The sequence below is a fragment of the Trichosurus vulpecula genome, chromosome 2, assembly GCF_011100635.1.
Source record: "Trichosurus vulpecula isolate mTriVul1 chromosome 2, mTriVul1.pri, whole genome shotgun sequence".
Classification (NCBI taxonomy): Eukaryota; Metazoa; Chordata; class Mammalia; order Diprotodontia; family Phalangeridae; genus Trichosurus; species Trichosurus vulpecula.
This window is the reverse complement of record NC_050574.1, coordinates 33114499-33140644: the sequence shown is the minus strand read 5'-3', so window position 1 is coordinate 33140644 and position 26146 is coordinate 33114499. Positions and strand designations below refer to the sequence as shown.

The following is a 26146-nucleotide window of genomic DNA, read 5'->3' as shown; positions in this document are numbered from 1 at the left end:
CAATCCCATAAATAGAGAGGGATCTGTCCAAGGTCACCTGGACTGGCAGCGGCCAAGCCAGCTTCCAGTTCACCCCTTTCATCCAGAATAAAGGCATCTGGGGCTTCCTTGTGTATGTTTGGGTGGGGGAGGGTGTGATGAGGGGAGAGGTAGCATCTCTGGGTGGGGGGAAGGTAGGATGGGAGGAGCTGGGAAGGGGAGAGGGAGCACCTTTGGGTGGGGGGAAGGTAGGATGGGGGAGCTGGGAAGGGGAGAGGGAGCACCTTTGGGTGGGGGGAAGGTAGGATGGGGGAGCTGGGAAGGGGAGAGGGAGCACCTTTGGGTGGGGGGAAGGTAGGATGGGGGAGCTGGGAAGGAGAGAGGGAACGCCTCTAGGAGAAGGCCATGCTATACTCACTCTTTGACAAAATTGTGGAGTTGTTGCCGCACTGACCTCTGGGCCTGGTCAAACAGGATCTAGAAACATCCAAAAGGGAGGGATTTGGGGAAGACCTGGGCAGGGGAGCCTTTACTTTCTGCTGCTGCAACATCTGGGGGAATCTTGGCTCTCATTCCTGAGGTCAATTTTCTCCTGACTTTCCCTCTTCCCCCCTCCCCCACCAGCTTAGGAGCTGGGCTTAGGGTCCAGCACTCGAGCCAGGACTGCTCTTTTCCCTAGGGAAGGACCCCTGATGCCGAGAGTTCTCTCCCCAGACAAAGAACCTCTTCCCCATCTGGCCATCCATCAGAAGCCTGACCACCTCTCCCATCTCTACACAAAGGCTTCCCTGCATGGCCAGCAGATGGCGCTGCTGCCTAGGGCTGCCCAGATGTTTGCACAGCTTTGGGGAGAAGGAGTCTCTTTTTTCTCTCTGATTGGGGGTATCAAGGGCTTCCTGAGTAACTCAGCAATCCCACTAAGTCTCTGTTCTTGAGAACCCCTACATGGACCCATATGGGGGAGTAAGGAGGACTCAGGATGGCGGGGATCAGTGTTACCCAATGGATAGGAGCAGCTGTCTCTGCACCCCACCCCTCCCACTGGCCAAGGTTCACAGCCCACAGGTATCCACAGCTGCCTCTGTCCAGCTCCCTCCTGGGTGCACACAAATAGCCACACACTCCACCCCCATCCTCAGGACCCCCAACAGCGACGTAGGACAAGGTGCTGCCATTAAGGGCAAGGGATTGTGGGATCCTAGAAACAGAACTAGAATGGACCCCAGAGACAATCTGGTCTAACTCCATCATTTTACAGATAGGGAGCCTGAGGCCCACAGAGGTTAGGGAACCTGCCCAAAGTCACGCAGCTAGGAAGCAACAGGGTGAGGACTGAGTTTAGACTCAGGCGACTAGTACATCATTCTCTCCCCCTGTACCAGGCTGCCCCTGGGGAAGTTGACAAAATACTGCTCTCTCCCACTCAAGGAGGGAATCCGGAGTTGGGGGGGGAGGGGCTAGCCCCTGGCTAAGGGGCAGGTACCAGGATGGCACAGGGACAGGAGAGGGACCCTGCTCCACACTGGACCCAGGGGCAGCCCCATCACTCACTGTCTTATAGCTTGGGGAGTGTTTATTTCTGAACTTCCCCTGCTGGGTGGGTGGGGAAAGGAGAAGGGGGGGTTGTTTAGTCTGGGCTCAGGCTCCCAGGCCACGTCCCGACCACCCAGAGCGTGGACATCTATTTATCCACGTGGGACCTTCATGCACCTCTGTGGCCGTGAGGTTCTTGGGGTCCAAGCTGGTGCACGTCAGCGTGTGTGGTGGCATGGACAGGGCAGGAGAGAACCTGGCCATCCCCAAGCCCTGCCACTCACCCGAATATTCCCTAAACAGCCCAGGGGACCTGCAGCCAGTCAGTCTACTGGCCAACAATTACTGACTACGTGCCAAGCACTGTGCTAAGTGCTTGGGATACTGAGAAAGCTGGGAATCCGGCCTTCCTGCCCCCCATCCCTCCTCCTAAAGGAGTCCATGCCAGAAGCTCAGCCTTGGCCTTTTCCCTTCTGTCTGGACAGATGTTTGACAACATCTGGCAGGAGAAAGCTTTAAGAAGCCACTTCCCCCTACCCCCAGGGGAGCAATCTCCCCAGACTGGGGGCACAGAGTGGAAGAAGGGGGCATATTTTGGCTCTAAGTCCCAACAGTAGCCACTGGGGCCAAAGGTCATTGTGTCCATCTCCCTGCCTCCAACCAAATCAGCCCCAGCCCCAGCCCTGCCTGAGAGATCTCTAACTCACACCCCAAACAACACAGAAAATGTTTTCCAATCTAACTTAAACTCATGAGCTACCCCAAATATGCAGGGCTGAGGGCCCCCGACTTCCCTTCGTCAGATACCTCCCCAGCCCCTTGTCTCTTCCAGAGCCTATCTGGCTATTTCTGGGGCTCCTCCTGCCCCTCCCACACCCACAGCTCTGATTACATCCTCTCCTCTCCCCCCTCCCCCTCACACTGGACTGGGGCCCAGCCAGACTCTTGGCTCCTAAGCCAGACATCCTCAAGCCAGTGTCCTGGAGCTCAGGCCAGAGTCCCTCCTGCCCCAAGGGACAGATCCACAGTGTCGTCCATCCCCCCCACCCCACCCCATCCTTGGCTTCCCCAACACATAGCCTATGGCCCTAAGGGAGATTGTTGGGGTGAGAAGGTGTCTCCCAATGACTCAGAGACAGTCCCAAACCACCCACAAGGCCCATGTAAACTGGATCACATGAATTCCCTGTCCCTCCTCATACGAGAACTTCCCTGGGCACAGCCCAGCAAAACCCTCCCCCAACTGGAGACTCACTGGGCTTGGAGTCTATGAGGACTTAGCCTGACATGCAAATGAGATGCTGCTGAAGCCACTGAGCCAAGGGTGGAGACTATCTAACTAGCTCTGAGCCCCCTGTTTCAGCACTGGGGATGGGGAAGGAAGGGGGGAGCTGTTCTTACCATGTGGTAGTTGATCATTTCCTGAAGACTGTCTCCAAACTTCTGCAGACATTCCTAGGGGGAAGAGAGGAGGAAGATAGGATGAGATGGAGGCAATGGCTAGAGGACCCCTGATTCTCTCAGCCTTCCCACTATCTACCCCCAGCACTTAGCTCTGGTCTCACACTCCCACCCCAGGCTCAGAAGGAATCATCACAGAAACCCGAGATACATTGAACCATGGTGACCCCCAGACACTCTCTCTTTACATCCCTGCTGATGAGACTCTGGGATCCAGGAGCAGGTGGCCCCATAGCCACTGTCTACCCAACCCCCTATGACTCCCAACCTATTTCTATGTCTTCCTAGTTTGACCAGGATGCTCATTGAGGCCCTGGGCTAAGCGTGGCTACATGGAGACCCCACCCACCCACAGCCATAGCCACACCACCCTCGGTAGCATCTTGGTAGTGTTTAATCAACATGGCTCTCAATTCTTCTACACCCCAATCTGACCCCTGAATCGCCCAAAACAACCAGACTAAGGCCAACACATAGAAAGTGGACTGGGGAGATCATTATTACAACAGCTAGAGGGCCAGCCTTGGAATCAAGCTTGGGTCCAAGTCACACACACATAGGGTAGCTCACTTAACCTTTCCAGAACTGTCATCTTTATTATATTGGCTCAGCCTATCCATGAGCAATTGATATCTTTCCAGTTATTCAGATCTGACTTAAGCGTTTTGTAATTGTGTTCTATATAGTTCCTGGGTCGTCTTGGCAGTTAGACTCCCAAGTATTTTATATTGTTTATAGTTATTTTAAATGGAATTTCACTATCTCTTGCTGCAGGGCTTTGTTGGTCATATACAGAAATGCTGATAATTGACGTGGGTTTAGCTTATATCCTGTAACTTGGCTAAAGCTGTTAATCGTTTCAGCACATAACCTTTCAGCACGCCCAAACAATTCTCTAAGCCCATACAGAGTGGCCAATCTGTATGCGTGGAGGAAGTTTCCATGCCAGGAAGTCCCCACCTGTGAAAATTCACAAGTGTGGCCCAAAATAACCAAGATGATTATTTTGGCAATTGAGTTCTCATCTTTATGTTTGATGGGGTTTGACGAGAAAGAGGCCTCGGACAAGTCACTGTTACTGCTAATACCCTTCATCTCATCCTCATCCTCCTCTCATGTGATGGAGTCCAGATAGAAATAGTCTTGGGATGAGTTATTATCTTGCAGGTTTTTTTTCATGTTTAACATTTTGCAGTCTGAGGCACAGGTGGACAAAACGGTTGCTTTTTGTAACTGAATAAAAGTACCGCGACCATCCTCTGGAGGCTCCCTGGGAGCATCCCTGGGACATCTCTGGGGCAGCAGACAGAAAGAACATGGATGTCTCATTATTAGGGATGTCAGAGAGCAGATCTGTGATTTCACTGGCCCAGGGAACTCCTAAGTGAGGAAATCCCCTCTGCCAGTAAAGACTGGCCCCACCTCCAGTCTTAGAGAGTTGCTGAAGGATCGAGAGCTTAGACAGACTTTGGGAGATGGTGGAAGATTGAAGGGCTTGGTGCGCTATGGTCCATGGGGTCACGAAGAGTCAGACACCACTGAATGACTAACAACAGCAAACTACAGCACTGAGAAACCAAGTCCTTTGCCCAGGGCCCCACAGCCAGGGTATGGCAGACATTCTAGGCTACACAGCTGGCTCTCTCTGTCTCTTCCCACATCACACCAGCGGCAGCCTGCACCATCAGGTCCTTCTCAAGTCGTGATATTCCTGCAGCATTCCTGGGCACAGATAATCCACTAGTCAGGGGTCTGGGGATCTTTTCTCTGAAAGTTTCTGTACCAGAGCCTTCATGGTGTAGGCTGATCCTGCCAAGCCAAGCATCCACCCCCAAAGGCAGGAAGACCCTCTCTTCCAGTGAAGAGCTGGGGATCATCTGAGTTTCAGCCCATGGCCCCCTGGCTGTCAGTCACCACCTCCCCACCTCCACCCCCATCCAGCTGGTGGCCTGTTCTAGGAGTTGGCTTCTTCTCCAGCCCCGGCCCACCCTCGCCGTCCGTCACCCCCTCTTACCGAGACCACCTCATCGTTGCGGCACTGCTGGGACAGGTCCCGGACACCGCTGACGAAGTGCTTGTTGGTGGTGATGTAGACCTTGCCTGCCTCGATCATCCCGCTACAGAGTTTGACCAGCTGCATGGGACAAAGGGAGCAGCACAGAGCACAGAGTGAAGGATGGCCACACCTGGGAAGCTTCCCTCCCTGGCCAAAGGAGCGCAGGGTTCCAGATCGAGGCCGGCTAGTCTAACCCCATTATTTTAACTGCCCAGTGTCATAGAATCATCACTCCAGAGACCATCTGGCTCAAGACCCATTTTCAAGAGGAGAAAAATGAGATCTGGGACAGCTAGATGGCCCAGTGGACAGAAGTGAGACCCGGCTCCAGCTCCAGCCCCAGACACTCACCAGCCGGGTGATCCTGGGCAGAGTCACCTAACCTCTGTCTGCCTCAGTTTCCTCACCTGTGAAATGAGGCTAATGATAGCACCTGCCTCCCAGGGTTGTTGTGAGGGTTAAATGAGATAACCGTAAAGCGCCGAGCACAGTGTTTGGCACATAGTAAGGGCTATGCGAATGTTAGTGATTATTATTTTTGAGCCGGGTGGTGCAGTGGTTAGAGCGCTGGGCCTGGCGTCAGGAAGACTCGTCTTCCTCAGTTCAAATCTGGCCTCAGACGCATACTAGCTGTGTGACCCTGGGTAAGTCACTTAACCCAGTTTGCCTCAGTGAGATGGAGAAGGAAATGGCAAACTGCTCCGGTATCTTTGCCGAGAAATGGGATCATGAACGGTCAGACACGACTGAAACAAATGAACGTTATTATTATTATTAAGTAACTTACCCAAGGTGACATGGGTAATTAGCAGATGGGGGATTTGAACTCAGATCCTCAGCTCTAACAGAACCAGGAGTACTGTAACCAAAGTCTGAAGCCCTCAGGTGGTGCCCACCAAAGATATTCTAAGCTGGGCAGAGGGGGTTTGGCAGAGGGGTAGAGACAATCTCTCTCCTTTTCTGGTATAGAGACCAGGGACATGCCAAGAGCAAGTGAGGGGATGGCTGACATGGGAGGAGCTCAAGGAGGAAGCCCCCTGTGCTTGTCCCCTCCCCCACTATCTTAGAGCTCTTTCTCTCCCCCTCCCAGGGCGCTGATCCAGTGCCTTCCCTCCTGACCAGCAGCAAGGAGGAACTTCATAACCATCGGTCAAAAAACCGAGCTTTCGAGAAAGGTGGAACCCTCCAAGCCAGCCTACACTGGGGATGTATTTCAGACAAACCAATGCAGACAGAAATGGGTCAGGGCAAGGTCAGGACTTTCAGGGCCAGAAGCCAGAGAGATCTCTAGGAAGGCAAGAGAAGTGACTCCAACATTGGTACAAGATGGCCTAAGCCCAGGGGAGGCAACTCATCCTCAACCAGGGCCACTGGGAGGGTTCCTGGAGTCAGGGAAAAGACCAGCCTCAGAGGCCGGTCCTGGGACATGACTGAAGATCCTATCACACCAGGCTTGGGAACCCACCAGGCTCTGACCATGAGTTCGAGGGCTTTGCAAACAGAACTGGACACCCAGGACCCAAAGGTCAATAGCAGAGAAACTGAATTTGAAGACAGCCAGTGTGTCCCCTGGAGACTATCAGCTCTACAAGTGTCCCCCTGACCTCAAACACCCCCACACCCTTTGCCAGGAATCTTCTTCATAAGAGGTGCCTTAGAGTCCAACACTCTCACTTTACAAATGAGGACACTGAGGCACACGAAAGTTGAGTGACCGCCGAGAGTCACACAGCTACGAAGTAGCAAACACATAATTTGAACTTGGGTCTTCCTGTGTCCAAGACCAGAACTCTAGCTACCACCCCAAGCTATTTCCGGACTTTCTGGGCTTACTTACTCTTAGTCCTGTAGGTTTCCTCTCCCTTTTCCATCCTTCCCTTACCCTCCCCCCCTCCCAAGTCTGACCAAGGCAGGAAGCCATGAGATACACCAGCTGCTGCTCAGCATGGGGGCCTGGAGAGAATCATGACACATGGTCACAGCAACCCCGGGTACACACGCACAGGCATGAGCACATGCATGCACTCTCCTCCCTCATGCACATGTTGGGTACCAGAAACTCCCCCCATAAGACTAAGGGGAACAAGACCCCCCTTTCCTGAGGGGAAAGTCTAGGGGGTCCCTCCCAGGTTCAGATAGCCACACCCTGTCCCCCAGCATTCTCCCCTCTCCTCTCCCATCTATCCAAGTCACAGGAAGGACCCAATTCCCAGTTCCCTCCCTCTTCCAGTTCCATGCCCCAATCCCCATTCCCCAGCCTTGGAGACAGAGGCCCCCCAGTATCAACACGGGCTCCTTTCCTGCAGCTATAGGAAAGGTAGGGGAGGTCTCTCACCTTGTCCAGTTTTGCCTCTATCTCCACCACATCTGTTTCCACCTCATCTATGGTTGCCCTAGAAAGAAAAGGACCGACATTGTGAGGACTAAAAGGACATACTGGACATGAGAAAGGGCCTGGGGTGGGGGGAGGGGGGAGAGAGGCTCTTCTCTCCCCAGATGTGTGAGGCATCCCTTGCTAAGTAAGAGGCCAACAGGGAGATTCCACAGGGGATGGGGGGGCAAGGGTCAAAAGGGAAGTGGCTCTTTGGGGTCAGAGGGGAAGGACCAGCCTAGCTGCTTCCCCTGCCCATCCCTGCAGCCAGGCGAGTTCCCACTGGTCACTCTCTGAGTCACCACTGTCAGTTTCGGCCCTCAGGAGTCACATAGTGAATCCAACAAGGTTGCTGACCTCCAGGGCTCTAACCCTCCACATCTCCAAGCCCCGGACCTCCTCCTTCCACCCACACACATACTCTAGTCCCAACTCATGCCTTCAAAGTTCTCCCTGCTCATGCAAGAACAGCCTTCCTTCCCATGAACTCTAAGACAGGACAGGAAGAGTGGACAGACTCTCCTCGGCTGCAGTGAGCCCCCCAGGGGGAAGGCAGCATTGGCTTTGACAGAAAACAGCCTCTAGGTTATTCTCAATGAACCCCAAATTGGAAAAGGCCCACTAGGGCATCTATCTGTGTGTGTTTCCGGCCATCGGCCTCCCTTCCTGGCAGTCTGTTTTGTTTGTGTCCTCAGCTCCTTTGCCCTAGCTCGATATTCTGTTCCCTGAGGGTCTGCTGGGCCTGACCAGGGAGGCTAGAGCTGAAGATAAAGCCAGAAGGCTGAGACGGAACCCCAGGCAGGGAAGAGCCAAGAAGAAGAAGAAAGGAGAAGAGAGAAGATCTCCATGAGGGGGCTAGCCACATGGGGAGGACAACACTAGAATTCCAAAGCCAGGGTGGAAGGTCCTGGAGGGGTGAGGGCAAATACTGTTTCATTAGTATATCCATTTATAAACACACACACATACGTACACACATACAGACATAAAACACACACATCTATACATACACACATACATGTTTATATCATATATGTTATCTATAATGACATAAGATATCTATAACATAATATATAAATATATAATAAAACATAATATATAAACATGATCTATTAAAATATTGCATCTAATTAATACATAACAAAAATCACATGTAATATTTTATATATTTATTTTCTATTCTCATCCATTAGCTTTGCCTGACACAGAGTAGTTACTTAATGTCTGTCAAATGGATAATTAATTAGGAAATATTGGGGGGGGGAGCGGTTGGTTATACAGGATGCCAATCTCCAGGAGTGCCTATAGGGGAAGAATCAGTGGAATGGGGAGAGGAAGAGGGTGGACAGATTAACCACTAGATATCCTTGAAGCCACTTCGATGTAGGTAGGGGATAAGGGGGGGAAGGAGCTTTGGGCAGCAGCCAGGTCACCATCAAATTGGTCCAAATGTACAAGGCCATCGGAGGGGGCAAGGATCATGATGCTGGGGCCATGACATCCCTCGGCCCCCACACACAGTGACCACAGGAGCCACACCCAATAAGCCAGTCCTCTGGCCCCAGGCTTCCATTCTGAATGAGGGCGGCTGCATGTCCAGGTTCCAAACTCCCATGGCCTCAATGCCAAGAGGGCCCCACCACATCACTGTGCATAGAGGGGGTGATCGAAAGTGTTTGCAAACATTGCTCTGCTCTTCAATCCTTCCCAAGAGATCTTAATCCCTCTCAGCCTGCCCAGGGATCCCCAGAGAGCTGGGAGAGTAAGATGGGGAGCTCAGGGCAGGGGCCCAGAGAAGGGGCAGTTGTTGGGGAGCAGGAGGGCAGGGAGGGACCTCGGGAGAGGGTCAATGCTCTCAGGCACTGGAAGAGATTCATACTCGCTCACACACACAAGCAAATACTCTGGGCTCCCCGGCCTTCCCTCCCACTGCGATTCCCACCCGGGCCTCCAAGCTTAACTAGGTCGGAAGCAGCCTGCGGCTGAAAGGAGGGGCCCAGCCCCCAAATGACCTGCCTGCTGCTTGTGAGAGGCAAGGGGGGGGGCTGGGAATGAGGGGGGAGCCAGCCAACTGGGCCGGGCCGGAAGCCTTCTCTGTTCAGACCAACACAGTAGTACAGTGAAAAAGTGGCTGCCCTAGAGTCAAAGGAACTGGGTTTGAATCCCAGCTAGGTAACCTTGGCTAAGTCACGATCCTCAGTTTCCCTGCTCTGTAAAATTAAGAGGTTAGACTGGATCATCTCTAAGTTGCCTTTCAGTTCTAGATCGATGGTCTTAGAATCCCCAACACATACGCCTATAGGCCTTACCTGGTGCCCCACCACTACCAATGCCTACCCTCTGAGATCATCTCCCTTTCATGCTACATGAACACAGTTATTGGCATTTCTTCCTCATTAGAACGTCGATCCCTCGAGGGCAGGGACTGATTTTGCCTTCCTATGCATTCTCAGTGCCTGGCACACAGTAAGGGCTTAAGATATGCTCACTGATACACATATAGAACCCAGGTTGTAGGCTTTGGGAATCCTTATCCAGCCCTTTCTCCCCTCCATACACTAACCCACGGTCACCTCATAGACACCAAGGGACAGAGTCAGCTCCTGGACAAAATCGGACATTCTTCTTCTTTGGAAGGTAACACTCAATGTGGTGGTGGTGGCGGGGGGCAGGGGAGGGGGGGAGTGTCCTGAGGAAGGCCTTCTACAAGACAGTAGGGGAGGAGGTCAAGATGACCTCTGGAGACCCCCCTTCCTCACACATCTTATTGGTGTCGTTCACCCTTCATTTTGAGGAGGATCAACGCCATCATGGGGATGTCTTGACTTGCCGGTGAACTAAGCTGCCCAGGAAACAAGACTCAAGTCATAGGGTCATGACTCTAGTGAAAGAAGGGACCCCAGAAGGCATCTAGTCCAACCCATTTTACAGGTGAAGTCTGGCAGGGCAGGTCCTCTGACTCCAGATGGAAGGTCTTCCCACTGAGGGAAGGGACAGTTTCATTTACATCTTCATGTCCTCAGTGCCTGGCACATATTCACTCATTTTCAGTCATGATCCCACTTGGGTTTTCTTCACAAAGATACTGGAGCGGTTTGCCATTTCCTTCTCCAGCTCATTTGACAAATGAGGAAATTGAAGCAAACAGGGTGAAGTGACTTGCCCAGGGTCACGCAGCTAGTATGCGTCTGAAGCTAGATTTGAATTCAGGTTTTTCTGACTCCAAGCCCAGTGCTCTGTCCACTGTGTATCACCTAGCAGCTGCCCTGCTTAGCACATACTATACCCCTAATAGTTTCCTGTTAATTGACTGAATGAAGGCACCACTTTGTCTCCAGAGGCTTTCCACCATGGGCTCCCCTGAATGCAAGCCTTTATCCACTGTTCCCCATCCATAGGGTCCCCAGAAGCAGAATTCCACAGGCCAGGGTCCCCAAACACCCTCCCTGCCCAGCGTAGCTCTGATGGTTCCCAAAATAGTCCCAGAGAAAGGAGACAGAGTGCCACCCACCCCACGACTCCAGGCCCCCTATTTTTGGGTGGTGGTGGGGGGGAAACGAGTGTTTAATTAGCTCCCTCAATCACTTCCTTTGTGTGAGGTTATTAATACCCAGCTCTGCTCCCGACTGGGCGGGTGGGCAGGCGGGGTGGGCAGCCCAAGGTTTTGTCTCAGTTTGGGGCCCTGCTCCGAGACTTTCAGAAAATAAAACCTTCTTGACACACCCTGAACCTGGGGTGGGAGTGGGGGTGGAATAGGGAGGGAGAAACTCTTGAGCCCCACCAGCTCCCTGGGGATGGAGACAGGAACCAAGTCCCTTTGGCTGAGACCCAAACCTGCCCCTGGCGCATACAGAATTCCACTCTACAGAGAGGCCAGGCTCCCAGGGGGATCCCCTTACAGTCCTCTGGGCATGGGGGGGGTGCTGCTCCTCAATAAACATAGAACTGAGTCCAGCCTCTCAGACTAGGGGGATCCCTACAGGGAAGATCATATGTCTCCCATCAGATTGAAGGGGTGTCCCTGAGGAGGCTATACCTCATCTTTAAAAAGGGGGTCTGGTGGGGCTGACGGCAGGTCCCACATCTCCACCTCAGCCTGGTAGACCCCAAAGCCATGGCTACGTCTTCCACTCAGTGCAAGTGAAGATGCCATGTGTGTCCCCTCAACATAAGAGAAGAGGGCAGGTCTCTCCATCAGTCTATTGGTTCCTGGAGGTGAGCCATGCCTCTCCCCTCAAACCCCTCAAGGACCCCAGAATATTAGGACTTCATCCTCCCATCCCCTGGACAGAACTGAGGTCACTACCCCACTGACCTCCATGGGCCACCCTGCCCCTCTCTCTACCCCTGTCCCCATCCCCAATCCCCAACTGGGATTCCCAAGGAGGGAATGACTCTGACCTCCATCTTCCCCTCTGAGTCTGGGACTCGCCCATCCTGGATGCCTCCCCACCCCCCACCCGGTTCCCTTTCCTGACAGCAAGGGAAGGGTTAACAAATGACGTCACCCGAAAGAGATGGAGAATCCCCGGAAGGGATGAGGCAGATGGAGCGAGACCACGTGACCCTTCCCCTCTCCCTCCCCCTCCCCCCAATCGGATTTGTGTCCGGGAACAGGAAATAAAGCTGTGATCGTAAACCCCTCCTCCCCCACCAATCCCTCTGGAATTAGGGTCTCAGATCCCCCGACCCCCCCCCCACCCAACACAATCCAATTTGCAGTTGGAGCCACCCTCCCTTCCATCTGCTTCCCCATGGGAACTCAGCCCTACTCCTACAAAGGCTCCCCAGTATCCCAGCTCCTCCCCCGCCGTTAGCCGCGGGGGAGGGGGAGACTCTGGGGTCAGCTGGGTTTCCATTTTCCCGGCTCTGCCCCTCCCGGAGTAGGTGCCAGGGTACAGCCTCAGCCCGACCAGGACCAACCTGTCTCCGGGACCGAGCCAGATCCCCATCCCCCGACCCTGACCCCGTACCCCCTCCTCCAACCCATTGTCAGACCGGGAGGAGGGGGGAGACGGGTACAGTCTCAGCCTGACGAGGACCAACCTTTCTCCCGGCCCGAGTCAAAGCTCATTCTCCGACCGTACCCTGTCTCCCCACCTCCAACCCACAGTGATCCCCAAGGAGAAGGGGGAGGAGGGAGACAGCCTCAGCTCGACCAGGATCAACCTGTCTCCGGGATCGAGCCAGACTCCCATGCCCCCACCCTACCTCCGTGCTTTCTGCTCCAGCCCACTGTCAGCCCCAGGGAGAAGGAGGAGGGGTAGGGGTCTGGCTCGGAATGGGCAGGAGAACAGCCTCAGACCAACCAGGACCATCGCGGCTACGGGTCGGAGCTAGATTCCTATCCCCCCACTCTGCCCCTGTACCCTCTCCTCCAGCCCATTGTCTATCCCAACGAAGAGGAGGAGGGGGACAGACTCCGAATAGGCAGGAGTCCAGCCTCAGCCCAGCCGGGTCTATCTAACTTGTATCCGGGACGGAGTCAGCGCTCCCTGGCCCACCCCACAGCCATCCCTTCTCAGCGCACTGACAGCCCCGGGGAGGACTGTCTCGGAGCCCGATCTCAGCCCAACCAGGACCGACTTGTCTCGGGGATAGAACCAGATTCCCATCCCCTCACCTAGCCTCCGTCCCCCAGCCCCCAGCCCTTTGTCAGCCCCGGGGAGCGGGAGAGGGACAGTGACAGAAGAAGGCAGGGGCATCCCCAGCTTTCTCAGAACCCTCCCTGGTTATCTCTCCATAGGGATGGAGGGGCTGGGGTCTCAGAGGGAGAGAGCACAGTCCCCTGTGCCCCACCACAGCAAGGCTAGTTTCCTCATTCACCCAGACCCTCACCCCGTCATCAGCACTTGGAATGGAAGAGGGAGAAAGGAGAGCACGGATGTGTATACCATCCAATCCCCACTGTTCCCCACCCCCAGCAAAGACTGGTCCTCTAGCTTGATTCAGCTACCGGCAAGGCTACTGTGTTACCAACACCAGACCAGGACACACAGACAAGTCTGCCCCGGGGAAGATGCCCTGGGCCACAGCCCAGAAAGAATAGGATGCTATACCTGGAGTCTGGAAGACCTTGCCTCAGAGGCTTACTAGCTGTGTGACTCTAAGCAAGTCACTTTACCAATCTGCCTCAGTTTCCCTCCCGTAAAAATAGCACCTACCTCACAGGGTTGTTATAAGGCTCAAAAAAAATAACATGCAAAGTGTTTTAAGAATCTTAGAACACTCTATAAATGTAAGCTGTTAGCTATTATTCTAGCTAATAAGGTCAGGACCCCCAGTCAGATCCAACTTCCTGTCCTTAGCCCATTAGCACCAGTGAGGGCAGAGGTATTGAAGCAAATCCCCTGAGACCCTGACCAGCAATTTCAGCTCCCTACCCCCATCCATTATCAACCCTGGAGAGATGGAAGAACAGACTGCCAGGGTCACCAGTGATGAAGGAGCCCTTTTCACCTCCTTCTCTGGGGATCCCAAGAGGTTAAGCAGCTTCCTGGGTCACCAGAGTGTCACCAGAGGGCCAACCCCCACCCCAGTCCTTCTGAGGTTCCCTAATCATTGATCAAATGAGATGCTTATAAAGCACTTTACAAACTTTAAAATGAGCCAGAAATCCAGAAATGCTAGCTTTGGTCATGGTGACGGATGGCTAAGAGGCTCCTCCACAGTGGGTCGGTTTCAGAGTCAGCAAGCATCCAACAATATGGCCCCCTAAAGGGAGTCCAGATCTTGGTCTAAGGGCCTGACCTTTTTGATTACACCACCCCCACCAGAGCTGAGGGTCAGCTTCAAAATGACCAGAACACCCTCTCCTGCCTCTCCTATCTTCTACTGGCTGCCCCTCTTTGATTCACCCTTCTCATTATTATTCAAAGAATCACAGATTTAGAGCTAGAGACAAGTCCAATCCCCTCATTCAATGAGGAAGAAACTCAGGGTACAATGCCCAGGTAACATATTGGTTAATTTCCTAGGCAGAATTTGAATCTATAAACTTCTTTACAAATCTAATACCCTTTACACTACACCTTCTATTGTGCTCCTTCTATTTCCTGACCCGGCCTCAACTCAGCTAACTCCCTGTTAGCTCAGGAGAGGGGTCCTGTCCTTGGACCCCAAGCAGGTGCGTGCTGGACTGAGGAGAGCTCACTGTCAAATTTTCAGTGTGAACATTTATGTCTCTAAAATCTTCAAACTCTATAAAATCAGGGCTTGGTTTATTCCTTTGTTGATTATCTGGACTTAAGAAAGGGATGGAGATGTTAACGACAATGTGTCCTGATACATTCCCCACCCCAACCTCTCCACATCTGGTTGTTAAACATTTACTAGCCCACCCCTGACCCCAGATATTCTCCCAATGGTTTCAGGATGTCCTGCACTACCTCCGAAGTCAGTACCTCTATCTATCCTTAAGTCCAAGAGAAGAAGAAAGAGACAAGATCCCAGGGTTTGGAGCTGAAAGGGATTTTGAACAGCATCCAGTCCAACCCACTTATTTTACTGATGGAGACACTGAGGCACAGAGAGTGTAAGTGACTTGCCTAGATCACACAGTAACTGATAGAGAGGCAAGGTTTGAACCCGAATCCTGACTCCGAATCTGGAGAACGGAACAATAGGAGAGAGCATTGAATTTGGAGTCAGGGAACAGAGGTTAAAACCCTCTGGACAGGGACAGGGAGAGGGAGTCAGGATGACTGAGTTTGGAGCCAGCCTCACACACTTGCTCATTCTAGGGACTCGAGCAATTCACTTTTACCCTCTCCTAGACTCAGTTTCCACATCTGTAAAATGAGGCAACGACAGCACTCACCTCACAGGGTTATTGTGAAGGTCAAAGAGGTTAACAGGTACGAAGCATTTTGCAAACTTTAAAGTCCTATATAAACAGCTATTAATACTATCATTATGATTATTTATTATCATCCCAACTTTGGCATTAATTACCTCTGTGACTTTGGGCAAGCTTCTGCCATGCTTCAGGCCTCAATTTACTCATTTGTAAAATAAGGAAAGCCGAATCATCTCCTAACAGAACTGATGAATTAAAAACTCAGAGACGTATTTTTGGACATAGCTGATGTCCAACTGTACACCTAAGTATTGAGGGCTTGGGTTTTTGTTTTTAAATATGCTCACTAATGGGAAAGGGGAAGGGCAGATTAATTTTAAAAATACTTGTTACTTGAAAAGTAAAAATGAATTAGTTTTATTGTTGCTCATAAGGAAGGTTGGATTTCATGACTCCTATGATGCCTCCCACTACAGATCTACGATCCTGTGAAGACCAGGGCATTTATTAAGCCCCGAGGGTGTTCCAGTAGTTTGTCCTTTATTCTTGAAGAGGAGGACCGTGATAACTGGGAGGTGATGCCATGACGTGCAAGTGAATTGCAATGAAGTGAGTTGCAATGAAAAGCAACCACATGGTCCCCTGCCCTCAAGAAACTTCCAGTCTAATGGAGGAGCCGCTCAGCAAACATGAGTGTATGCAGAGGAGATAGACAAGACAAACAGGTGACCAGAGAATCTGTCAGGATCACTAGACCCTCCGAACTGAACTGGAGCTCAGAAGTCATCTGGCTCAATCTGTACCCGGACCTTTTTGTGCCAAGCCAAGCGGTCGCAGAATCTCCATACACAGAGACCTCCAGAGATCGGGAGCCCCTGCAGCCTCCCCTCCACCTGTGCAGCCCAGCCCACCTCTGCACAGGATCTAAATGATGGGAAGTTTTCTCCTTCCAGCAAACCCATAACCTCCTGTATTTCTGCCCAGTGCTCAGTTTCACCCTTTGGGGCCAATCCCTCTTTCCCATACTAGCCCCTCCAAGACCTGAATATCTCTGCCTCCCTAGGTCTCCTTCTCTCCAGACCAGACATCCCTGCCCCGCTTGCCAGAGGTCTCACATGTTAAGTGGCAGATTCCAGATTCAAACCCTTCTCTTCAGTCACCATTGATTTTGTCTTATACCATGGCAGCCCGATGCCACCAGTCATTCCCGGGCTGCTCCCCCAGCTTGCCACTCCTCAGGAAATCCCCTTCTCTTCTCTCCCCTGGCTTTTTTCTCTCTGCGCTGCTCTCCTTCCTAAATCCTGGCCCTTGGTCCCACGAGTCCCTGTCTGGAGCACACACTAGCCAGCTCTTAAGGTGGACTTAGAATGGGTCAGCCTTCACATTCCAGATCTCCCAAGGGTCTGCACCAAGTGATCAGTTCATCTTAAATGTCCAGCATCTGCTGCTACTTCCCCAGAGGGGGCAGCCAGCTCAGACCCCCTGCACTCAGGCTCCCCTGGCTCCCAGCATTCTTTGTCCCCCAGACTCAGGTCAGCTTTCTGTTCCTAGTAACCTATCACAACCCCTTCCTTACTGCAGCCCAGATGCCACACACTCCTGAAGCTTTCCCTGATCCCTCCCAGAAGCCACCCAGAAGCTTCCATTTTACAGAGGAAGAAACTGACTTACCCCACGGTCACACAGGCAGAAATTGAGGATCATAGCTCTAGAGTTAGAAGGACATAGGGGCCATCAAGTCCAGTCCCCTTTATAGAAGGGGACACTAAGACAAGAGAGGCAAAGCCACTTGTTGTGTGAATGGCTGATAGAATCTAAACTCACGTCTCCCTGACTCCAAGCCCAAGAATATGCCCAGTAACTCAGACCCCAGAAGGTCTTCAGAGAAATTTCATAGGATTAAAATTGGAAAGACCATTCAAGGTCATCTAACTTCAGCCAACCCTTCATTTTAAAAAGGAGGAAATGGACAAGTTGGGTAATTTGCCCCGGGTCCATCTAGGCGGTGCCAGAGGTGGGATTGAATCCTGCCTTTACTGAGCCCAAACCAGAGGGCTGTGGCCACTAGCCCTTGAGGTCTCTCATGGAAGGATCCCCCATCCATCCCTTTGGGTCGCTGTGGGCTCAGGCTCAGGGGGTAAGCTAGAACAAGATCATGAGATGTTCTCTGGGTTATCCCTGGGATCATCTGAGATCACCGGGCCACTGAGTCTGTGGGCATGATGACGGAGGCAGGCGATAATGGAGGTGGCAAGGGTCTAGATCACGCCTAGGTGACACCCAGGGGACCCCCACCTTAGAATCCTCCAGGTGGCCTGGGGGGAGGTCCCACAGCACTCAGGCTTCACTCCCAATTCCTCCGTGGCTCCCCATTGCTCCTTCTCAGGGCAGTCAAGGCAAGCCCTCCGCCAGCTGGGACCACCCTCTTTTTCCAGACTTATTTCCAAGCTCTTCCATATTCTCTGTTCTCCATTCTCTCCCCTGCAGCCTCTGAACCTCTTCTCACACTTCTTTAGACCAGAATGCTATTCTTTATTCTCCTGACCTGCTTAATTTCCACTTGTCCTTTAAAAATCTAACTCAATTCACCTCCTCCAGAGAGCCTTCCCTGCCCTCTCCACTAGAAATTTCACCTAGTATTTTGTTTGATAAGTGCACCCCACATAGCATGGAGCCAGGAAGGCCTGAGGTCAAAATCTCACCTCTGACCTAGCCTGGCTGTGTGACCCGAGATCACAGGTTCAGTCTATGAAAAATGCACTCAACAGAGAGCTATCTGGGTATGATGCCCCATCTCCCTCCTAGACCCCGAGCTTGTTAGAGAAGCTGGGGTCATGAATCCTAGCTGGAAGGTGCATCAGAGACTCTTTTGTCCCAGTCTCTCATTTTAGAGATGGGGAATCTGAGGCTCGGAGGATTAAAGTCACTTATTCAGTCACACAGAAGCCAGATGGGATTCTAAGCCAAGATCTTCTTATGCCAGAGGCTCTCCTTGGACAGCCAGGCGGTGCAGTAGATCGAGTGTGGGGCTTAGAACAAGAGCTGAGTTCAAGTCCAACCTCAGATACCACTCAGTTTCGTGACCCTAGGCAAGTCACTTAACCTTAGACTCTACTACTCACTTTCCTCATGGTAAAATGGGGATTTCCAAAAAAATAGAATCTAACTGGCACAAAGCAATGAGTGATCACGTCACAGGATTTCTGTGAGGATTAAATAAGGTTAATGTGTGTCAAGGTGCGAACCCTGGAATGGAGGAGCTGTGGCTGCTGACTTCAGGGGGAGCACCTCCAAGGCACTTCCCCACTCTGGAAGCAGCCAAGCCCTGCCAGGGGTTCACCCTCCACCCACCTGCCTCCCTCTGGACCCCACCCTTACACCTCTCAAATCAACACCATCCTTAGTACAGAGAAGGGTGTGGCTGCCTATGACTGCTCTATTTAGAATCCAAGAAGTGACTCTGCACATAGTATGCACTTACGAAACACCCCATCCCTGTACATCATCAGGTCTCCCCTCCCTTCCACCCAAACAGAAGTGGAAGCTCCCTGAGAACAGGACTGCTGATTTCTGTGGCCTTCCCCTCCCAGGCCAGGCACTGAGTCAAGCCTTCCTAAATGCTGGCTGCACGGAACGGAGGGAGAGCAGAGAGCTGGCCTTCTCCAGACTTGGCTTTCTCCCCCAGTGCCCAGGACAGAGCTTCATACGGTAGGCCCTTTAAAAAATATTCTTTGCAAGAATGAATGGGTGACGCATCCTGAGGAAAGGCTGCCTTAACCAATCAGTCAAAGAGAATTAACAGACTAATGAGGGAGACAGGTGTGTGTGTAATATATTGTGTATGTGCAATAACTGCATACAGGTATGATATATAATGTGCTATGTACATATGTGTAACATGCTGTATGCAATGTATACATGAGATATTAATAGGCAATATAATATGTTGCCTGCATGTGTGCATTGTGACATATATGTGCACACATGTAATACAATGAACCACATGCATATGTGTCTGTATATTGTGATATATGTGTGTTCGTACGTGTCTAATACAGTGCATTAATACTGTAAATACACACATTGTGTAGTGTGTGTGTTGTGCATTATATAGCATATTAGAGACACATGTATAATATATATTATATATACATATGTATGTGTAATGTCGTATATTAAACCTATGTTTATGTCAATATAACATGCATTGTATATAAATATAAACACAAAATGTAAGCTCCTAGAAGGCTGGAAGGACCTCAGAAGACTAGGCCAATCTCCTCTTATGTAGGTGAGGAATTAAGGCAAACAGAGGTTAAGTGACTTGCCCAGGGTCACACAGTTAGTAAAGTAAGCATCTATGACTGGATTTGAACTCAGGTCTTCTGACTCGAGGGCAGAAGATCTTTACAAAACACCTAAAGCAGATCTAAGTTAGGATCCCTGAGAATTCTCCTCTCCCCAGAGGCGCATGCAGCCTAGTCAGCAGCGCAGGCTCTAAGGAAGCATCTTCCCCCGGCCTGCGGCACTTCTCAGCTGGCTTCCTCCCCCATCAGAATTTCCTCACCAGAGTCACAGAATGCTGGAGCTCGCAGGGACTTCGGGGCCCAACTAATCCACTCTCCTCATTTGCTGGAGGCAGCTCCAAGAGGTTAAGTAATTTGTCCAGGGTCACGGCAATTCATTATTGCCTCCAGGATCAAATGGGAAATCCTCAGCCTGGCATTTCAAACTTTCCCCAGTCTGGCTCCCACCTACCTTTCCAGGCTTAGCTCTGCTAACTCCCCTTCACGCACTCTCTGATCCTGTTAAACCAACCTCCGGGTGTGCGAGCGCATGGGTGGGCTGTGCCCGGAATATGCTCCCAGGACAAGGACTTGGGGCAGTGTCCCACATCCAGAATGCTCACTTGCCTCACCTCTGGCCCAGAGAGCTCCATCTTTCCTTGGAGCCCCCCTGGGGCCCCATCCTGCCTGAGGCCTTCCCCATTCCCTACTCACCCATCCCCTCTGGAAAGCACTTTTACCTATTTACTCACCTGTCTACCTGCGGTATCCCCAGCAGAACGTAAGCTCCCTGAAGCGAGGGCCTGGGTCACTTTCGCCTTTGTATTCCTAACACCTAACCCAGTGCCTGACGGGTTGTTGTTGATGAATGGTTTTCTTGGCAAAGGTACCATAATAATTTGCCATTTCCTTTTTCAGTAATTAGGTAAATAGGGATTAAGTGACTTGCCCAGGGTCACACAGCTAGTAAGTGTCTGAGCTTGGATTTGAACTTGGGTCTCCCATCTACCTCACTGTCTCACCTGACACATAGTAGGTGCTTAGTGCCGTTGAATTAAACAGCTAGGTGGTGTAGACGCCCACACCTACTTACTGACCACTTAGCCTCAATGACTTTTAAGGAGAGCTCTTGCAGTTCTGAATCTGATTCCCCTCCAAACTGGACCAGTGCAGGGATCCAGCACCCTCCACCCTCCCCACTGGAAATGGGCAGGAAAGGAAGCCACGGGGAAAGCGGGACCTCAGCCCTGGGGAATCTCACACAGCCTCTGACATCTGCCAAAAACTAGCAGCTTGCTTGGCTCATGGTCATTGATTCAGAGGAGGAAGAGACCCATCCTGTCACAGGATCCTGCTGCTACAGGTTTGGAGCCAGAGCCTTAGGAGCCAACCAGTCCAGGGCTTTCCATTTACACGGCGGGCAACACTGGAAGGCACTTGTTGAGGATCACAACCAGTAAAGGGTGAAGTCAGGATTTAAACCCAGGAGGTCCCTATCCACTAAGCCAAGCCTCGGACCATCAAAGTCATCGAGTTCAACCCTCCCGTTTTACAGATGAGAAGCCTGAAGCCCAGAGAAGCAGTGACCTGCTGAATAAGGCAGTGTCAGCATTTGAATCCAGGTCCTCCGACTCTCAACTCTGCACCTCTTCTACAGTTCCAAGCAGCCTCTCAGACCGTCTGTCTGTGTCAGGGCAGTGGACAGAGGTCAAGGCTGGAGCAGACAGGGGGTGTGAAAGAGGTTAGGAGGCAAGGGGGAGAAGAGAACTGAAGGAGAGAGCAGAAAAAGGTATGTGTGAGCCCCAGGGACTGGAGAGCAGGGCGGGGGAAGGGCCAGGGGAGGGCTGCTTAGAGGGTGTGGCAGCAATAGCCACAGCCTGGACATCACGCTTGGGGACCGGTCTCTTTTATGGTCGAAGAACCATAGTTATGACTATTACTATCCTTACTAATGCTCCTCCAGCTCCCAGGGTCTAAGCCCAATGCCTCCTGTTACACCTCCAGCCTATTCTAATGCTTTGCGAGAGAAGCCTTGCTGAGGTCTAGCCTCGATCCCTCCTGTTGCAGCTTCAGCCTCCTTCCTCTAGTTCCCAACCAACTGGGGCCAGCAAAGATGGAGAACATCTGGTGCCTGCTCCCAGCTCCTCCCTGCTCCCAGGGATCCCACACTGGGAGGGGGCAAGGCAGAAGCAGACAAGGCTCCCCCAAGCCCGAAGCCATGGTGATCCCGATCCTGTGAGCAGACACCCACTGACCACATCCTCTCCACTCTCCACCTCTCCCCCCAAACATTGGCTCCTCTCTGCCCACAGATTTCTCCCCCCAGATCCGTCTCTGCCCCCCCCCCCCACCATTAGCTCATATTACTGGAGCTAGATCCCCCAACGTGTCACATCCTCAGCCTTCAGACACCTTCCTGGCAGGAGCAGGAGTGTGGGGGTCTTCCCAGTCCTCCTCACTAGCTGAACAAGCCCCCAAGGGCCACCGCTTCCAGGGGTTCAAACCACAACTCCTCCCCCGTACCCACTGGGCAGGCTTTACTCATTCCTTGGTGGGTGTGGCAAGGACCCCTCCCTCCCCCAGCACCACTGCAAGAGAGACCGTAGACAGTGAATGATGCATTCAGAGGGGACTCCCAGAGCCTCTGACTAACGCTTTCCCTGCTAAGTGTTGAGGCACACAGACCCCCTCTCCCCATCCTGACTGAGGAAAAGGGAACCAGAGAGGGAGGACATGTCACACAGCAAAGTTGGCTCAAGAGTCTAGGCTCCACAACACTGTGTGATTACTGACTTTGATAGACTTAGCTCTTCTCAGCAATGCAAGGACCTAAGATAACTCCAAAAGACTCACGATGGAAAATGCCATCCACATCCAGAAAAAGAACTATGGAGTCTGGATGCAGATTCAAGCACACTGCTTGCTCTTTTTTTTGGTTCTGCTTTCTCGTGATTTCTCCCATTGGTTCTAATGCTTCTATACAACATGACTAATGTGAAAATATGTTTAATATGAATGTGTATGGAGAGCCTATATCAGATTGCACACCGTCTTGGGGTGGGGGGAAGGGAGGGATGGAGAGAAAATCTGGAACTCAAAATCTTATGGAAGTGAATGTTGAAAACTAAAAATAAATTAATTAATTAAAAAAAAGAGTCTGGACTCCAACTCAGGTGAAGTGGGCTCCCGTACATATGGGGGGGGGGGCAGGGAAGGTGGGTGGAATCTGAGGTTAAGAACACATACCAACCTGGAATCTAAATCTAGAAGGACTTTCTCCAGTGGCCAGGATGAACTCTGCATATCTTAGGAGGGGGAGAGGTACCCCAAGGGCCCTCCCCCAGGGCTACTCTCAGAAACAGGTAGTGCCAGGTCAGGCAGGCATGCCTGAGCAGGGAGGAGACTAGAGCAAAGGTGTGGAGGGGGGAGGGCAAAAGCTTCTCAGCTTCCCATCCCGTGGCACTAGATCCACAGAGAAAGACCACAGTTATAGGAACCCCAGAAATCCCAAAGCCCTATCCCACCCAAGCACGAAGAGCTTAGGACAGTGAAGCTTCTAGGATGGGGCCGGAGGCTGAAGACAGAGGAAGAAACAGGGTTGGGCTGGGGGAGAGTTTGCTGCTAAACCTGAACTCTGATCAGCCTCAGGTTTGGAAACCCTCTGAGAAATGGGAAGAGCTGAGTGGTAGGGAAAAGCAGTCTCTAAAAAATCAGCGCCGTCTCCCGATCCTGGTCCCTGGCCCTTTCTCCTCCAGACTTCGGACAGGACCGGCAGTGAGATCCCACCTTGCCTACCAAGACCAGTCCCCACCCTACGGCCAGGATGGGGGTGGGACAGGTCAGGAAGGGGTGGTCCAGCCCTGAGGATATTCCATAGGAATCTCTCTTCCCTCCCTCTCCAGAGAAACAGGCAGACAGGAGGACAGGAGCGAGTGCTCCAAAGCGCCCAGACCAAGCAGGAACAACCCTCAGAAAAGGAAGGAAGACAGACTGAAGGGGTTCTCATTCCCACTGACTAGAATAGGATTTTTCTCCCTGAGAAACAGAGACCCCTCCTCCCCATAATCCTTCCCCTACACTGATTCTCACACTTTCTCCACTCATCCCCCCCATCTTTACCCACAGCCCTCTGCACCTTCCAAACCTGTAAAGACTAACTGAATAGTCATAGGAATTCCTGAACAGGAATCTACCCACCTACTACCACCCCTCCCCACCCCCCAGCACACATGCACCTTGACCCCAACCCCCACCTTTGCCCTCCGCCACTGTCCAGTCTGGGAGACAACCTCCGTTATGCTCCCCTAGCTCACTTCTGCCTTTAATTTCTTTCTTGGGGCCCTGAATGCTTGAGTCCCCAGGACAGTCATGGGAAGAAGAGACAGCAGGAGGGAGGGAGGGAGGAAAGGAGGAAGGGAGGGCCTAAGCTAAGGAAGGGGCTGCTGTCTTTGTCTCCCGGAGCAGTTAGAGAAAGAGTATGGAGTCACAGGCCTAAGTCCTTCAGAGAATCCAAGCACAAACACACACCCACTCACCCCGTACATGTTTGCACACATAAACACAGGTTCATGTGAGTGTGCATGTGAATATGCATGCATGTGTGTGGATATACACACCTTGCACACACAAGCACACTCTGGTACCAAGTGTCTGTGCACAGGTGCACATGTATGCACACGTGTGTGCAAAGTACACACACCAGCAATGCTGCTGGGTGAGGCCCCGGCTTGGCAGCTTGGTGAGGTCTTTGGCCAGCTTTCCTGCCTGATCCTTCAGCTGCCTCTGAGGCTGGGGGCACTTCTTCAGCATCTCCCTATCCGGTAGACATTTCCTAGTAGAGCTCACACCAACGGGAAATTGGGGGCACTGCCCACCCTGCCAGGCAGCCTCAGGGACACACAAATGGACAAAGTGTAGAAGACGGACAGACAGGGGTACAGGGATGGACAAATGGACAATCGACAGCCACGTACAGGAAGGCAGCCAGAGCCCAATGAACAGGGACCTCAAACCTTCTGTCCCTTTCTCTCTGGGACAATTGGTATCTGGAAAGGTCTCTTTGTTCCCTTGGAAAGGGCTGTGGGACTGGGGCAGGAGGGAATGGAGCAGGGGGAGAGCCTGAAGCTGAAACAGCAGCCCCTTCTCTGCCACCCTACTGGCCTTTCCACCCGACCTTCCAAAGGGCCTGAGACCCTGGATGCAGGAGGTGGGGGAGGGGATGGGCTGTCACAGTAGAAAGCCTTCTGCTCACATAAAGACCCTCCCTCCCTCCTCTCTTGTTTTCCTTCTTTTCCAGCAAGGATATGGGGTTCTCTCATGGGGGTATCTTCTAGATAAACAGACCCAGGCCCTCAAAACTATGTCTGCCTTCAGGGCCTGGGGTGCCCCCCAAGGCATGCCCTGAAACTTAGACCCTTGCCCTTTCAGAGAGCTCAAAGGAAACCCAAACCATGCCGGGGCCAGGAGAGCACTCAGGGCCAGGAAGGAGCTGCGGGGCCCTGGGGGGAGGGGGGCGTCCAGGAAGAAGGGGGCCAAAGGCTCCAGAGTCTGTCACTGACACGCCCCACGTGGAACTCGGACAGGAAGGGGAGGGAGGCTAATCGTGGGAGCTCCAGGCAGTGTGTGTGTGTGTGTGTGTGTGTGTGTGTGTGTGTGTGTGTGTGTGTGTGTGTGTGTGTGTGTGCGCGTGTGCCGGTCTGCCTCCGTCTGCCTCCATCTCCGGGTGTGTGGGTCTCTTGTCTCTCTTTATGTCCCTGTCTCTGTCTGTTTCGGAGGCGAGGCAGCTCTCTCTCTCTCTCTCTCTCTCTCTCTCTCTCTCTCTCTGTCTCTCTGTCTCTCTCTCTCTCTCTCTCTCTCTCTCCCTGGGCGTGTCTCTCTCTCTGGGTCTTTGCGCCTCTGGTTCTCTCTCTCGGGGTGCGTTTCCCTGTCTCTGGCTTTGGGTTCCTGCCTTCATGTTCTCTGGACCTGTCTCTCTCTCTGGGTGGGTGTCTCCTCTGCCTCTCTGTCCTCTGGGTGTGTCTCGGTCCCTGCCTTGGCCCCCGTCTCCCTCCGTCTCTGGCCGCGTCTCCCGGTCCCTGCCTTCCTCCGTCTCCAGGGGCGCGCGGGGTCCCGACGTCCCAGGGCTCCCCGATCGCAGCCGGTCCCGGGTCCGAGGATCTCACCTGAATCGGGGCGAGTCCTTGATGCACTCCTCGAACTCCACCGTCATTTCTGCGGCTCCGCCCGCGGCCCGGGCTCTCAGAGGGGAAGCGCCCGTTCCATGGCCACCCCAGCTCGCCCCGGCCGGGCTGCGCTGCGCTCCGCTCTGCTCTGCCCGTTCCCGTCGGCTCCGCTCGCTCGCCAGCCAGCCAGCCCGCCCGGGCTGGGGAATGAGGCCGCCGCAGCGCCCGCTCCGGCCCGCCCCTGCCCGCCCCGCCGGGCCTGTCACCGCGCAGGGAGCGTCGCCAAAGTCCTGCAGCCGCCACCGCCGCCGCCGCGCCCCCTTTACCCGTAAGCCCCTCCCCGGGCACCGGCGTGTCGTTTACATCTGCCTGGCCTTTGTCCCGCGCCTCCGACTCCTCCCCCTCTCGGAGGCGGCAATTCCCCAGATCACTGGGTCTTCCATTTAGAGCTGGGAGGGACCCCGTGAGGGTCCTCTAGGAAGACTCTAGCCTTTTACGGAG

The 26146-nt window shown here is 52.8% G+C and overlaps 1 protein-coding gene across 2 annotated transcripts in view; it reads right to left on the bottom strand.

The window, feature by feature from the left end:
- The window catches only part of ACAP3 (ArfGAP with coiled-coil, ankyrin repeat and PH domains 3), a 66018-nt gene extending 40163 nt beyond the window's left edge, over positions 1 to 25855 (bottom strand). For both annotated transcript variants that reach the window (XM_036745360.1, XM_036745361.1), the window contains exons 1-5: positions 25646 to 25855; positions 7365 to 7422; positions 4988 to 5107; positions 2914 to 2967; positions 398 to 456 (exon numbers count right to left, since the gene is read on the bottom strand). In XM_036745360.1, the coding sequence (XP_036601255.1) occupies positions 398 to 456; positions 2914 to 2967; positions 4988 to 5107; positions 7365 to 7422; positions 25646 to 25692 (338 nt within the window). In that variant the 5' untranslated portion in view covers positions 25693 to 25855. The remainder of the gene's footprint in view (positions 1 to 397; positions 457 to 2913; positions 2968 to 4987; positions 5108 to 7364; positions 7423 to 25645) is intronic.
- Between the last annotated feature and the right edge of the window lie 291 nt (positions 25856 to 26146).